Source organism: Tenrec ecaudatus, chromosome 2 (genome assembly GCF_050624435.1).
Source record: "Tenrec ecaudatus isolate mTenEca1 chromosome 2, mTenEca1.hap1, whole genome shotgun sequence".
Taxonomy (NCBI): domain Eukaryota; kingdom Metazoa; phylum Chordata; class Mammalia; order Afrosoricida; family Tenrecidae; genus Tenrec; species Tenrec ecaudatus.
The window spans coordinates 145,780,192-145,797,128 of record NC_134531.1 but is presented as its reverse complement, the minus strand read 5'-3'; the positions used below and the strand labels follow the sequence as shown (position 1 = coordinate 145,797,128).

At 43.7% G+C, this 16,937-nt stretch overlaps 1 protein-coding gene and 1 long non-coding RNA gene across 3 annotated transcripts in view; one reads left to right on the top strand and one right to left on the bottom strand.

Moving 5' to 3' along the window:
* Positions 1 to 2,301, bottom strand: part of UBE2D2 (ubiquitin conjugating enzyme E2 D2) — a 50,754-nt gene extending 48,453 nt beyond the window's left edge. The window contains exon 1 of the mRNA XM_075541642.1: positions 1,871 to 2,301. Within this exon, the coding sequence (XP_075397757.1) occupies positions 1,871 to 1,894 (24 nt within the window). The 5' untranslated portion in view covers positions 1,895 to 2,301. The remainder of the gene's footprint in view (positions 1 to 1,870) is intronic.
* Positions 2,302 to 4,292: 1,991 nt separating this feature from the next.
* On the top strand, positions 4,293 to 15,293 carry LOC142439347 (uncharacterized). 2 transcript variants are annotated; one of them, XR_012782849.1, is made up of 4 exons: positions 4,293 to 4,343; positions 4,568 to 4,679; positions 10,549 to 10,665; positions 12,309 to 15,293. It is a non-coding gene; the product is annotated as an uncharacterized LOC142439347 (long non-coding RNA). The 2 variants fall into 2 exon arrangements; XR_012782850.1 differs by lacking the exon at positions 10,549 to 10,665.
* The last annotated feature ends 1,644 nt before the right edge of the window (positions 15,294 to 16,937 follow it).

The window sequence follows — 16,937 nt, the reverse complement described above, 5'->3', positions numbered from 1 at the left end:
CTCGATAACACATATACTACAATGTAGACATTAACTATGACATAATCACCCTCCTCTTCAGATTGTAAAAGAACACAATCTATAAGTGTAAACCAAATGGCATCTTAAATTGGTAAATTCCCAATTAGACTCTATAAACGAGCTAATTCCTACAAGATTGTGAGATACATCTATGAGGGGGATTCAAAAAGTTCGTGGAAAAATGGCATCATCTTTCCATCTCATTTTCCCATTAATTTTTTTGAAGTCTCTCCATGTTTTGCTAATGGCTGCAGTTCTCAACCTGGGGGTCACGACCCTTTTGGGGATGAGCGACCCTTTCACAGGGTCACCTGATTCATAACATTAGCAAAATTACAGTTATGTAGTAGCAACGAATATAATTTTATGGTTGGGAGGTGTCACAACATGAGGAACGATATTAAAGGGTCCCGGCATTCGGAAGGTTGAGACTCACTACCTTAAATGGTTCTTCAAAGATCTTTGTATAACATTCAAGTTTCTTTTAAACAAATACCCTGTCTCATTTTAGGACAAAATTGATTCTGTCAAAAGCCTGTCCCTTTTTCATTTGTTAGGTATCAAGGAAGTCAAAAGAATTTGATAAAAAGTCAAATTTACAGCAACCATTGGGATTAATTCCACATTGCATTATAAGGTCTTTGCTCAAAAATCAGAGAACCATCTGATGAGTTGAAGCGTTTAGCACATCCTACAATCCACCGCTTGGGCAGGTAAGAATGGTTCTCTACCTCTACCGCATGGACATCTGAGTTCCAGATGGGTAATCCCAGTACCCATTTCTCACTAAGTAACCATAGGTTTCATACAGGCTCTCTGAGTAACCAAGTGAATCCCCACTTCCAAGAGGGAAAAATGATAGTATGGGGCACTGAAGGATTACATTACGAGAAAGAAAGGTCTAAACTTTAAACCAGACCTGTACTAGAGAGTTGCATTGGGAAAACCTCCTTATCAATAACCGATGGCATAACCCTCTATTTTAAAAGCAAAGACGTTGTTTCTTTATTAATAAAAAACCAACAAAACCCCTCCTAAGTGAAAAACCTCCCTCGAAACCGATCTCCTAATTTAAGTATGGCAGTCCATGCTGTATCGGGGCTGCGTTGACAGGGACCTTTGTGTAATTTTACCTGTTTTCCATGTTCCAGTTTCTACACTCTTCTTGCCAACTGAGCGGCTCTTCAGTAGATCCAGTCTTGGTAAACTTAAGTGTTAGTTTGTAACTACAAATGGGAACCTCAATGCATAAAGCGCTTCTCCTGCTACTCTCCCTTCCTTAGAAGAGTCGTCACCTTTTCTCCTGCTCCACTTCCTAACTCTTTAGTTTCCAGCTGGGTGGACCGAAGTCTGAAGACACTTGTGGACCGGTGGGCCAATACTGCTCCCTCCACCTCCGAGACACGAGGCCCAGCTCAGGCGGTTCGACGGAGCTGGGGTAGGTTCCGGGCAAGGATGGGGTGCGCAAGCCCGGTCGACCTCCGCCGATGGGGCCGCCCAACGCCCCAGCCCCCCCCACGTCGGCCTGGCCGGACAATGGCCCCCAAGGCCAGCAGCCGCAGGCTCCGAGAGGCCCCGGGCACCACTCCACGCGGGGCCTGGGAAGGCGGCCGGAGAGGGACACAGAGAGGGAGAGCGCACCTCCGGCCTAAGCGCGGGCTGCGCGCCGGGGCCTCCTCGGGCGCCATCACTGGGAGTGGGGTGTGAAGGCCGCCCGGGCAGGGCCATCGTCGGCAGCAGGGTCCGAAGAGGCCGTGAGCCTGGCGGAGGCGACGGCGGGAAGTGCAGGCCGCGGGCTGCTCAGCCTGCCCGCCGCCCAGTGGCCCGTCCCCGACCTCCAGCCGCTTACCTTGTGGATTCTCTTCAGAGCCATCGTGGGAGGCGGGTGGCGGCGGCCCCCGGGGCGGGGACGGGGGCGGGGACGGGGACGGGGAAGGGGCGAGGGAATGCGAGGCCGGCTTCGGCGATCGCGGGTCGGCCGGAGAAGACCGGGAGTTCGGGGGCGCGGGACAGGCTGGGGGCCGAGGCCCACTCGGCTCCTGAGCCTGCCGCAGCGGTCACCGCATCACCCGGCGGCGGTCCCTTTATGCGCTACCACTCGAGCCGCCGCCGCCGCAGCTGCCTCCTCTTCCTGGGCTCAGCGCCACCTCCTCGGCCGCCACGAATCCCTCCGCCGGGAGCAAGCGCTCAAGCTTCGGGCTTGGCAAGCACCGCGGCCGGTAACCAGAGAGACTGCCTGCCTTCTGCCTGCTGCAGGTGGACGGAGGGACGCGCGGGCGGGCGGGCGGGCGGGCGGCGCCGCCGGGGTGTGGCCGCCAGAGCGCGGGGTGGGCCCTGGGCGAGGGGCAGGTCGGGAGGCACTGGGATTGGCGGACCGGGGACCAGAGGGCTGAGCCGCCGCGGCGGCGGAGGGATACGGGCCGCCCTTGTATGGAATCTACGCGCCGTCACCGACGCCGCCACGGCCGGTCGAGAGGATGACGCTGCGAAGCGCAGGGAGCTCTCGCGATAGTTGAGGCGCGGGTTCTGGGTACTCCCGCGCCGCGACCCTTCAGTCTCTTGTCCTCTGTCCCCAGCCCCGCGTGTCACCAGTCTGTAAGCGTTTCAAGACGAATGTCTTCCTGACGGGGCTTGACCGGCCCCATAACCGTCCCGGGAGAAGGCACTTCTTAGGCCCCGTGCAACATTCCTGAAAAAGGAGGAGACGGGTCCAAGGTCATATAACTCCTCAGGAGCAGAAGCGGGACGTCCCTGAAACGGCGAAGCTCTTCAGATCCCGTTACGGAAGCCGAGTTGTAACAGCCAAGCACTTGCTGGGGATGTGATTTTTCAAGCCTGGCTCTGGCAGCTCAGAGGTTGGCCATTCTGGTCAAAGTCCAGCTTGAGGACTTGAATGCTGCGCTGCCACCGCCACTAGCATGTCACCTGTAGAAAAGGCACCCAGAGCTCGCTCTGCTTGGGTATTGGGTAAACCAGTGCTGCCCCAGTTACCTGAGAAAAACGTGCACAGGGTGTGCTCCAGTCTCTAAAACTAATGTGGTGCTCCAGATTTACATGAGCAGTGCCCATTGATAGGCAAGTCTGGAAAGCCTATTGTGGAATTTTGTTTTATAGGAAGTGATGGCAAAAAGCTAACTCACCGAGCCCCTCCTACTCTGTGCCTAGCACTGCACAAGGACCAAACATGAGAAAGAAGTCAAGTTGTACCCGTTAGTTGTTAGGTGGCAATGAGTCAGTCCTGACTCGTAGCGACTCTGTGTACAACCAAATGAAACACTGCCTGGTCCTGCACCATTTCCATATTTGATGCAGTGATTGAGCTGAGAGGTGCTTATTATTTGGCTGAGTGGACAAGAGTATGGGGAGGAATATTTTCCTGTGATGCCCACATTCTCAAATCCACTAAACAGTTTCCCAAGTCTATCTTTTCTTCCCCACATCTAGAAAGGACCTTGAAGATCAGTCATTGATTCTAATCCTGAATTAGTGTCAGTAGTGTGTTTGGGTTCTTGGTGATAGGAGAGAACACTGCAGGGTCCTGCTTCCTCCTCATAGGGGTTGCTGTGTTTGAGGTGCCCATCATTTCATTCATCTAAGGTTGTGGTTGACTCCCTACTTCACCAGGAGAGAAAAAGAGGTTTTCTACTCCTGTCAAGAGTTACAGCCCTCCAAAACCAACAGGGACAGTTCTACCCTGTCCTAGAGGGAAGCTGTGACTGAATCAACTCAATGGCAGTGAGTCTACTTTGCCAAGTACAATGTACTTCTCCAGGGGCTGGTTCCTTGTGTTAAGATATCCATAGTACATGGAAATACTCATCACCCTTATTTTTAATAGTTTTATTGTCCTAAAATGCATATATCATACGATTCAATAGGTCAATCGTATGAAGAGTTTTTGTGCAACCATCACAATGAATTTTAGAATATTTTTCTTGTAGTCATTGTTGTTAGTCGTCACCCTTATTTCTAAGGAGGAACCCTCTCTTCTAAGGTCCAGCTCTCCTACCAAGACAGATAGGGGCCCAATTTAGGAAAGGAAGGGAAGGGAAGGTGGGACAGCTAGGGCAAGGCCACCTAGATTCAATGAGTGCAAAGAGGAACAATCTGTATCCAGTTGTCCTGGATACGTGTGTTTGAGTTTAGGGCTGGAAAGAGACATTCCACTGCCCCAGATCATTTCTAACTGCGAAATGTCATCTGCAGAGTGTGCGATCAGATTGGGCCTCTGGCAGATATCCTGATCTCCTCTAGCCATGGGCAAGGAATCCCCATCAAATGGGGATTATGATGGATGGAACTGTGGTAGAATATGGTACTTGGTCAGTTAACCTCTCTCTTGACTCAACCTGAATTTGCTCTATGCTTAAATATTTCTCAGTTGTTCCCAAACAGAAATTTCTTCTCTGGCTTTTTAAATATTCTTGGTGATCTTTGTTTTTATCTTTTTCTTTCTGACCCTTTATTTTTATCTTTATATTATTATTGGGGTTTTTTCCTTGTTTGGGGTTTTTGGGTCATTTTTGGTTTTTATTGTTTCTCTTAGGTCTCCCACTTTATTAAGCACAGAAGGAGTGGATGCATAGAGACAATAACTGATGTTATGGTTTATTGGGGAGGAATCAGTGGATGTCAGACGGAGGAGGGAGCATTAGAAGGTAAGGATGGTATGTGCAATTGGTAAGGATGATATGCAACTGTTTTTAGATATGTTTTAGCTACAGAAGTATATAATATCTGAATATTATATCAAGAAATCTACTTAAAAAATAAAAGAAACCAAACTTGACCGATGGTTACCAAGGGTGCAGGAGAAAGAGTTTTTGCTTAGGGGGCATTGAGTTCAGTTTAACGGTGGTAGAATAATTTGGAGAGGGATATCAATAATGGCTGTACAACACAAAGTATAATCAATGCCACTGGATTATACATGTGGACATTGTTGAATTGGAGAATGTTTTGTTATGTGTATTTTTTGCCAAAATTGAAAAAAAAGAAACCCATGAATAAAACAATGAGTACAGGGAAAAGACAATGTTCTGAAATTGATTGCAGTAAAGATTGTATAATTCTTCTCTTGATACAGTTGAACTATTGAATTGTATGATCTGTGGATGAAGTGCCAATAAAACTGTTAAAGAAAAAGAAAGAAATGTGCTATCAATCAGCCAGATTTCTTTCCCCAAAATAACTTTTCTTATATTAGAAAAGTAATGTATGTTTGTTGTACAAAATGTAAGTAAGCAAAATGAAGAAAATAAAACTCACTCATACACTCATCATTCAAATAGCAGCCACGTTGACATGCTGGTGTTATGTCCTCCTAGTCTCTCTATAAGTATTGTCTGGGCTTCCACTGCTGCTATCCCAACCGTGAAGAACAGTTTGTTTCCTCACTGTTTAGGCTAGAAATCTGAATGTTACAGTGGAATGTTTTCTCTCTCTGTGGGCTCTGGGAGGAGATCCTTATCAGCACAGGCATTCCTATGTTCCATCCCAATGTTCACACGGCATCTACCCCTTTTGCTTGCCTCTATGCCTATGTTGCTTTTCATAATTCAGGAGTGATTGCATTTAGGATACACTCCACACTAACATGTCCCATAAACAAAACAGCCTTTCAGCAAATGTCATTGCTTTCACAGGTACAAGGATTAGGATTCCAACATGAACAAGAGGGTACCTAAAAAAACCAGATTTTTTTTTGCAAAGCTATGTATTTTAAGTTTTTTACAAAACAATCTTATTAGCTTCAAAGTACTCTCCATTACACTTAATACGTCTGTCAAATCTGTGATTCCATTCTTGAAAACACTTTTCAAACTCATCTTGTTTGGATGGTGACAGCACCTCCCTCATTTTTTCTTCACCTCTTCTACATTGTCAAATCACTGTCCTTTCATGTCCCTCTTTATTCACGGAAACAAAAATGTCACATGGAGCAAGGTCAGGTAAGTAAGGTGCACGGGGCAAGAAAGGCATGCTGATTTTTGCAAACGAGCGCTGAGATGGCTGCTTGAGCAGGTGCATTGTCGTGGTGGCAAAACCAGTGCACTGTCTGCCACAAACCAGGCCTTTTTCTGTTGCACACTGTTACACAATCTTTTCAGAAGCTCTAAATCAGTGGTTCTCAACCTGTAGGTCACGACCCCTTTGAGGGTCAAACCCTTTCACAGGGGTCGCTGGATTCATAACAGTAGCAAAATTATAGTTACGAAGTAGTAACAAAAATAATTTTATGGTTGGGGGGGGGTCACCACAACATGAGAAACTGTATTAAAGGGTCTCAGCATTAGAAAGGTTGAGAACCACTGCTCTAAATAGAAAGCTTGCTTCACAGTCTGACCTGGTGGAACAAACTCCAAATGCACTATTCCCCTCACATCCAAAAAACAAATAAGCCTCATCTTGATCTTTGGTTTCACTTGACAAGATTTTTTTGGGCAAGGTCATGATGGCATCTTACACTGGCTTGTTTTTTCAATAGTTTTCTTTTGGGGGGGTAATCCCTTGTATTTTAAGGGTACACAATTTAGCCTATAAAATGTATAAAAGCATTTTAAGTGGAATTCAGCAATATTATCTTGTCATTTATTTAAAAAATAAACACTATATCATGAATCTTCCATGTTAATTAGCATTTCTACCATATTGTAATGCCGATGGAGGTCACCAAGAGTCAGAACTGACTCAAGAGAAGATAATAACATATTCTATCATAAACATACAATAACTTCTAACGTCACAACTCTTACATCTGTCTTTATGTTTTACTAGTACTAATGCTGTGACGGATCATTTGTAGCTCTATCTTTGTACAGCTCTACTTTAGAGAATGTAATTGTGTCAAAGTTGATAAAGATGTTTGTATCTATACTCATGAGGGAGATTTCTTATAACATTATTATCAAATCTTGCCATCATGGTTGTGCTGGCCTCATAAAGTGAATTTGCAAGTGTCCCCTCTTTCACTATGTTTTGGAAGAATTTGTATAGGATTCCTCTTGTTTCGTCTTTTTTTTTTTTTTAGCACCTCTTGTTTCGTCTTTAAGTAAGTCATTGGTTAAGCTCACTTGCGAAAGATTTTATTAACACATTTAAATTCCTTAATGTAAACTATGAGATTACCTAGCTTTTCTTTTTCTTCCTATGTCAATTTGGAGATCTCTGTGTTCCTAGAAAACCGCCCGTTCCACATGTCCTCTCATTCATTAGAAGGACTGCTGATCCTCTTGGGTTTAGTTTCCCTTTTGCTATCAGTATCACCCACGATGAGGTCCTTCCTGGATTCCTGATGGTGGTAATTTGTGTTTCCTCTATGTTTTCCCTCATAAATCTTGATAGGGATTTATCTATTTGTTAATCTTTTGAAAGAACCAACCTTTACTATTTTCTCTATTGTGTGTCTATTTTTGTTACTGAATTGATTAGTGCATTTATATCTTTGTTACTTTCTTCTCCTTTGGGTCTAACTTTTTCTTTTGGAATATTTTATTGTATTTTGGGCAAAAGTAAACACAGTGAGAAAGTGGCCCCGGGGTGGGGTGGGTGGCATCTCTAACATGCTCCAGCTTCATCAGAGGGAAGGAGAACCCAACTCCACACCCGCCCAGTACGGATTCCTGCTACAAGGCAGAGGTCAGACACGCCTCCACCTTCCATCCTGCTTTATCCCATCCTGACACCAACTCACCCTCCCACAACACTCTACTTTTCCACGACATCCGATGTTCTGTTTCGATGGCCACACAGGACTCACAGACAATATTCACAATCACCGGGGATTGTTAATGAAGCTAACAAGTTATCACAAACAACGCTCAGAAAGCGTTCTAAGGATACAGTCAGTTTTGTCCACGGCAGCATCTCTTTTCAGAGATGACGGCAGGTATATGTCTCGCTGGTCCTCAGTCTCTCAGTCCCTCAGTCCCTTGGCCTCTGCCCTGCTCTGACAGGTGTTACAAAGTTCCTCCAGCGCCAAATGACAAAGGGCACCCCACTCTGCCAGCCAGCCTCCTATGTGAAGACACTCAGCCTTACTTTTTCTGTGGCCAGGAAGCCTTCCACTCCATCTCATGGGGCCTCTGGTCCCTCTTTTACAGCTGCCACTTCATGCTGACTCTCTGCCACTTCACACAGGGATCTCAAATATGCTCCACTGGGGAATTTTCTTTCTTCATGCTCATGAGGTTCTCTGTCCTGCTTCTGAGCTGCTCACTTTTATATTAGTAGAATAACAAAACTGACCAATTTCCAAGTTAGAGACCTCTGCACCTTATTGCATGCTCCCAGCCAGGTACCAGGTGGAAGTTATAAGGACTGTGGCTAGAAGTGCTATAGCAAGTTATTTCACTTTATTGCACACAGCAAAACAGGTTCCCACCCAACCATGTGTGTATTTGTATGTATATATAATATGTATGTACAATGTTTATTATATATATAATTATATATAGTTCATTGACATTGATTACATTCTTTACATTGTATTAGCATTCATGATTCCTGTGGTAGTTATAAAATCTGTTGTCAATTTGAGACTTAAGAGTGAAAGGGTGGAGTTTAGCCTGTCAATCAGGTCACAACTTGATGACTTCATTTGGAGGTGCTAAGGAAATAAATAACTCGCTGGAGGCAGGTCATAGGTAGACCCCCTTCGAGACATCCATGTTGAGAAGACACATGGAAAGAAACTGATAGAGCTAGAGTTCAGGAGCCGGAGGATCCAAGTGGAGACTCCTCCCAGCACTGAGATGCTTATATCTCCATTGGATCCACAAGACCTTCCACCCACTGCCCTGTGATCATCTTGCATTTGGCATCATTTTATGTGTTTCATGAGTCTGAAGAGGACTTTGTAGATAGATATCAGACATATGGACTAATATCGGACCTATAGACCTGATCTGGACTGGGCTGGGATGGTTTCTCAATATTTAATTGCTTGTGTATATAAACCTCTTTTTTTTATTGCCTCCCTCCTCCCACTCTCTAAAATTCTTTTTAAAAATCACTTTATTAGTGGCTCATACAACTCTTATCACAATCCATACATACATCAGTTCTGTAAATCACATTTGTACATTCATTGCCCTCATGGTTCTCAAAACATTTGCTCTACATTTAAGCCCCTGGCATCATCTCCTCATTTTCCACTCCCTCCCCACTTCCCCCTCCCTCATGAACCCTTGATAATTTACAAATTATTATTTTGTCATATCTTGCCCTGTCCGACATCTCCCTTCACCCACTATTCTGTTGTCCATACCCCGGGAGGAGGTTATATATAGATCCTTAAAATCGGTTCCCCTTTTCCAACCCACCCTCCCTACACCCTCCCAGTATTGCCACTCGCACCACTGGTCCTGAAGGGATCATCTGTCCTGGATTCCCTGTGTTTCTAGTTCCTATCTGTACCAGGGTACATCCTCTGGTCTAGCCAGATTTGTAAGGTAGAATTGGGATCATGATAGTGGGTGGGAGGAGGTAGGGAGAAAGCACTTAGGAACTAGAGGAAAGTTGTATAAACCTCTTTCTTTTTCTTTTTAAAAATCATTTTGTTGGGGTCTCTTACAGCTCTTTTTTTTAAAACAATTTATTAGGGGCTCATACAACTCTTATCACAGTTCATACATGTACATACATCAATTGTATAAAGCACATCTGTTCATTCTTTGCCCTAATCATTTTTTTTCTCCTCTTTTCTTTTTTTACATTTTATTAGGGACTCCTACAACTCTTATCACAATCCATACTTATACATACATCAATTGTATAAAGCACATCCATACATTCCCTGCCCCAATCATTCTCAAAGCATTTGCTCTCCACAAACCTCTTTCTTATACACATGAGTGTCTCTATGAATTTGTTTTTATAGTCTACCCAGACTAACACAATTCCATTCTAATCACTTCATTTCCACTTGGTCTCACTACCTTCCAACCTTCTCATTTGACCATTTAGTCTCATACAGATTTTTTCTCCTATAATTTTTTTTAAAAGACAGTTCTCAAGAGCAACATTCTTTTTTTTCTCTTTACATTTTACCGTAATTGCATGAAGGTTTTCAGAGAAGATCATCAGTTCTACATTCAATGATTCATAAACATTGTTTCATCTCATTCATTGCGATCCCTTCGATGTAGCTTCACTCATCATGCCTCATCCCTGTTTTCCTGTGTCTATGTTTCCATGTTTCTTAAGCCTTCTGAATTTTGGCCTTGGGGAAATGTTTCCCCCTTCATCCCAAATAGTTGATTGTGCTAAGGCAGTGGTTCTCAACCTTCCTAATGCCGTGACCCTTTAATACAGTTCTTCATGTGGTGGTGACCCCAACCATAAAATTATTTTCATTGCTACTTTATAACTGTTATTTTGCTACCGTTATGACTCAGGTGACCCCTGTGAAAGGGTCACTTGACCCCCAAAGGGGACACCACCCACACGTTGAGGACTGCTGCTCTAAGGTGTGCTTCATCAATAACACTGCTTACAGTGTTTTTATTCTCCTTAATGTTTGCCTAGAAATTGAACCACAGGGGAGAATTCAATTCCAGACCCAAAAGATGATCACAAACATCGTTTGAGGGATTCCACCAGGCTCTATCTAGCCAGCAAGGTTGATCTCCTTCATGATTTCAGGTTTGGTTCCACCCATCTTCCACTCTATCCAAGACCCTCTAATGTGATGCCCTTCAAAGTAGTTTGTCGTAGTAGGCAGGCACCTAGTTCTTCTAGTCTCAAGGTCTTGGAAGCTGATGTTCACATGCCCATTAGTTCATTGGATTAAATTTTCCCATGTGTCTTTTATTCCATCATTCTTCTTCCTCCAGACAAGGAGAGACTAATAGTTATACTTTAAATGTCCATTCATGAGCTTTTAAGACCCTTGTCACTACTCACCAAAGCAGTATGTAGGCTTTGTGGACTATTGTATGCCAAATGACCTTGGTGTCCCCCATGATTCTAATCCCCAGCCTATCAATTCATTCCATAAATTATCTGGTCATGTCAACATATTCTTATAACTTTTATCTTCTTTATATTCCGCCAGGTCCATGAATATAGTCATAGCAAATGTAATACCCATGTACATACATCCTAAGTCAAGTATTTCATATATATACCTTCCCATACCCACTCAGTCAGCATATATAGCTATGCATCTACTCATACAGTATCGGATATATGAAAGTGTTTACCTTTGTTGAAGATAAGGATTATTTTATTAGAATGCTGTGTCAATACAAGTCCTTCAAATATGTTAGCCATTATTATTTGTATGAACTAACAGGGAAAGTTAAACAGTTTTAAAATACAACTCCATTAGTCATTCAGCCTGCTGCTTTCATGAAAGATTTGCCTATCTGTAAAAATGGCTTATATTTCAAAAAATGTTGGCAAGTCATAAATGTATCATATGTTGGGGTAGGGTAGGGTGGGATGTAAAGATAAGAACAGAAAAGGACAGAGTTCAAGAGAAGTTTGGGACCTTGGAGAGGAAGAAGGAGGGCAGAGCTCCCTGGAGAAGCAGGAGATGGTACTGAAGGCAGCGAGGAACAATGGGTTCAGGGTAGGGTAGACAGATTGAGTAAATTCACTCTTTCTGAGGCTGTAATGGTTCTCATAGTCTAAAACTTGGAAGGGCCTAGTCTCTTCACTTTTAATAATTTGACCAATTGGAAGCCCAGTAACTTCAGCAGCAAATAAGATATGTATTATAATCCTATCTGTATTTGAATCTATATTATATAGAAACCCTACTTGTACATAAAGGGCCTCAGTGGTACTGTCAGGTCAGTGGTCCAAACCCACCAGCCACTCTGCAGGAAAAAGATGAAGCTGCCTGTTTCTGTCAGATTCACAACCCTATAAAGGGCTGCTATGAGTTGAAACCAACTCAATGGCAGCAGGTATATATTTGTACATGTATATAGATGCTATAGTATCATGAATCGTGTCCTCCAAAAATCTGTGTCAATTTGGCTGGGCCATGATTCTCAGTGAGTATCCTCCCTTTTGTGGTCTGATGTGATTCCCTCTGTGTTGTAAATCCTAATCTCTATGATATGAATTGAACAATATCGTTAGTATCACATGCAAGTAAAATTTTGCCGAATATAATTTAAAAAATCATTGTATCAGTACATTAATAAGAAGCCTCCAGACATTCAAGCCATATTTATAAGAGGACATGACACAAGGAATATCATTACTAATGCATCTTGGCTTAAAGCAAAGAATACTAGAAAGAAATTTACTTGTGTTTTATTGTTTATGCAAAGGCATCCAGCTGTGTGGATCATAACAGATGATGCATAACATTGAGAAGAATGGGAATTCCAGGGCACTTCACTGGACTCATGCAGAACCTGAGCATGAAGCAATGTAATCCACCACATAAGGCAAAGGAAAGAAGCACACGATCATCTCAGGAGCTGCAGCAAAGGCATTGGACAATGTACAACACCCATTTCTGGCAAAAACACTCAACACAATAGTAAGTAAAGGAAATTCTTCAACATAATACAGGCATAGGCAAAAAAAAGTCAGCCAAAGTCACGATGCTCAATGGAGAAAAACTGACAGTAGTTTCCCTGAAAATGGGAAACAGACAAGGATGCCCCTTATCACACTCTTACTCAGCATCGTGCTGCAAATCTCAGCCAGAACCTGTACGTGGACCGAGAGGCAATACTAACAGAACAGGGAATATGACATTGTTTGAAAGCAGGAAAGGTATGTGTGTAGTCTGGGTACTTTGAAGAAACAAATCCACAAAAACTCATGTATAAGAAAGAGTTTTATATAAAGGTTAAGTCAGCATCAAGAAAACATCCCAATCCAGTGCTGCTCAAGCCCTCAAGTCCAACATTAACCCATATGTCCAACACCAGTCCACAAAGTCCTCCTCCATCTCACAAAACAGATGCAATGACGCCGACTACAGGAGGAAAGCCCAGTCAGTGAATGTGTAAGCATTTCAGCGCTGGCAGTGGTCTCCACATAGCTGCTTCAGTAGCCAGGGCTGCATCAGGGTAGGTCCATGTGGCTTCTCCTCAGGGATGTCTTAAAGGAACTCAGCCTTACAAGATGAAGCAGGGAACTGGCTAAGGCAGCTGCACCCTGGTCCGACCATCAGAAAACAAGAGACCCGAGAACTTGAAAGGCAAGGCTCACCCAGCCATTTATCCCTATGCCCTTCAATTAACCCCACTTGTGTTTATTTTTAAAATGTTTTATTAGGGGCTCATATAACTCTTATCACAATCCATACATGCATCAATTGTGTAAAGCACATTTGTACATTCATTGCCCTCGTCATTTTCAAGGCATTTGCTCTCCACTTAAGCCCTTGGCTTCAGGTCTTTTTTTTCCCCTCCCTCCCCGCTCCCCCTCCTTAATGAGCCCTTGATAATTTATAAGTTATTATTTTGTCATTTCTTGCCCTCTCCGACATCTCCCTTCACCCCCTTTTCTGTTGTCCATCCTCTAGGGAAGAGGTCACATGTAGACCATTGTAATCGGTTCCTTTCCAACCCACTCTCCCTCTACCCTCCCAGTATCGCTCCTCACTCCCCTGGTCCTGAAGGTATCATCCGTCCTGGATTCCCTGTGCCTCTAGCTCCTAACTGCACCAGTGAACATCTTCTGGTCTAGCCAGACTTGCAAGGTAGAATTCAGATCATGATAGTTGGGGTGGTGGTGGGGAGGGGAAGCATTTAGGAACCAGAGGAAAGCTGTATTCTTCATTGGTGCTACATCACACCCTGACTGACTCATCTCCTCCCCTAGACCCCTCTGCAAGGGGATCTTCAGTGGCCGACAAATGGGCTTTGGGTCTCCACTCTGCACTTTCCCCTTCATTCACTATGGTAAGATTTTTTTGTTCTAATGATGCCTTATACCTGATCCCTTCGACACCTTGTGATCGCACAGGCTGGTGTGTTTCTTCCATGTGGGCTTTGTTGCTTCTGAGCTAGATGGCCGCTTGTTTACTTTCAAGCCTTTAAGACCCCAGACACTATATCTTTTGATAGCCGGGCACCATCGGCTTCCTTCACCACATTTGCTTATGAACCCATTTGTCCTCAGCAATCGTATCATGGAGGTGTGCACCCAATGATATGATTCTTTTGTTCTTTGATGCCTGATAACTGATCCCTTCAACACCTCGTGATCGCACAGGCTGGTGTGCTTCTTCATGTGGGCTGTGTTGCGTCTGAGCTAGATGGCCGCTTGCTTATCTTCAAGCCTTTAAGACCCCAGATGCTATATCTTTTGATAGCCGGGCACCATCAGCTTTCTTCAACCCCACTTGTGTTTATTGGCCAGGTTGGCACAATAAACTAACTCAGTGTGTATCAGAGTTGGGTCCCTTTGCCTTACTTTTTCAGTTTTATGCTGAGCAAATAATCCAAGAAGTTGAACTATGTACATCAGGATTAGAGGAAAACATTGATAATCTGCAGTATGTAGATGGCATAGCCTTGCTTGCTGAAAGCAAAGACTTGAAGCACTTGCTAATTGTGTTGGACTAGATTCTCTGGAGAATCAAAACCTGTGACACTTACATGTACGTATGCAGAAAGAGAAATATCAAGAAATGACTCAAACAGTTATGATCTACTGCAGGGGTGCTCAATACACCGATCGCGATCTACTAGTTGATCCCAAATGCAGTGTGGGTAGTAGATCTCATGGCATTAAAAAAATAGACATAAGCCTATCATCAATCCCATCACTTAATTGATGATATACAGCACAGCCAATCAGATGCAATCTTAGGTGTCAAATGCATGCGCAAACAACTGCGCTAAGTGCAGCAAAACTGACAAGTTATCGCCAATTTTTAGACCTTGTTTTTTTCTCTTAAATGTAAGAAAAAGTATTAGAATGAGTGGGGGAGCTGGTCCAAGTAAGATACAAATGTATCACTTTCTTACGGAATGGGAGATTTTGACACTACAAGTGGACATTCAGCTGAAGTCCAGAGCACATGAACAGTTCTGGAACTTACTCCCAGAGGGAAAGTACCCAAATGTGAGAAAATGTGCTACCTCATGGACTCCTTGATTCGTCTCTACTTATTTATGTGAGTCAGTCTTTACCCACGTAAAGATCATTAAGCCCAAGTACCATCCCACCATGACTGATGAACATTTGAAAGTGTGCTTGAGGCTGGCTGTCAGCAGCTACTGTCCGGACTATGAATCCCTGGCTCATTCCATTCAGTGCAAGTCATCTGAGTAAACTCAGGTAATGACCAATTGTGTTGTGTTGTGTAATATGGATTCATGCGGTTATGCAAGGTACACATATATTGTACATATTGAGAATTCTCTGCATTTACGAATAAATGTAATAAATTAAAAAATTAATATATGTTTTGCATTTTTGTAGTTGGTAGATCATTTTGACTTGATCATTTTATAAGTAGCTCGCATGCTGAAAAACTGTGAGCACCCCTGATCTACTGCCACCAAGGTGATTCTGACTCATAGTGACCCTATAGAGAAGGTTAAAACTGTCCCCATGGGTTTCCAAAAATGTAGCTCTATACAAGAGTAGAAAGCCTCATCTTTCTCCAATGGAACAGTAGGTGGTTTCAAGCTGTCGACCTTGTGGTTAATAGAACAACTCATAATCACTACACTGCAGGGCTCCTTTTCACACCGTAATAGAAGTGGATAAATCTAGTCTGGTTCAAGTCCATTGATCGGATGGTATGCCAGAGGCCTCTCCCCATGTGTGTAGCTGCAGCGGCTGACTAACTAGGAAGCAGGAAGACTGTAGGCTGGTGAATGCAGATCCGAATGAATCCAAGGTCAGGTATTCCACTGATGGCTCCTGGAATTGGCAGACAATATGACAGGAGGTTGACAAAGCAGATGCAGAATCCAGATCCAGCAGAAGTGAGCTGCCTTCCCCACAGTGTCAAGCTATACTAAGACCAGGCTACCTCCAATGAAACCTCCCCTCAATTGTATCAAGGCTATTACTAGATACAGGATACGGAGGTGGTTCTCCACTCTATCTTCCCCCCAACTGCTTGACTGAACCACAGAAGACACCATTGTGGAGTTGATTGACCATACTATATGCAGTCACATCATGGGAGAATCCTGGCCCAGTCAGGTTGACATAAAACCTTTCACACTGATGAAGATCAAAGACTGTAGCCTTCAATAAACATTGCTATCCAATGTAAAGAAAACAAAAATCCTCCCAACTGGACTCCTAGACAGCATTATGATAAATGGCGAAAATATTGAAGTTGTCAAGGATTTCATCTTGCTTACACCCACAGTCAATACTCATGCAAGGAGCAATCAAGAAAACATGATGTCCTGCACTGAGCAAATCTGCTGTACAAGGATACTTTAAAGTGTTGAAGAACAAGGATGCCACTTTGAGGACTAATGAGTGCCTGACCCGAGCCAAGGGTCATGGGGAGAAGAGCCAGTCAGGGTGCAGGTTAGCAGCGATGAAACATACAACTTTCCTCTAGTTCTCAAATACTTCCTCCCCCCACTATCATGATCTCAATTTTACCTTGCAAATCTGCCTAGACCAGAGGATGTATACTGGTACAGATAGGAACTGGAAACACACGGAATACAGGGCGGATGATCCCTTCAGGACCAGTGCCGAGAGTGGTGATACGGGGAGGGTGGAGGGAGAGTGGGGTAGAGGAGGTAAACTGATTACAAGGATCTACATATAACCTCCTCCCTGGAGGATGGACAACAGTAAAGTGGGTGAAGGGAGACGTCAGACAGTGTAAGATATGACAAAATAATAATAATTTATAAATTATCAAGGATTCATGAGGGAGGGGGAATAGGGAGGGAGAAAAGATGAGCTGATATCAAGGGCTCAAGTAGAAAGCAAATGTTTTGAGAATGATGAGG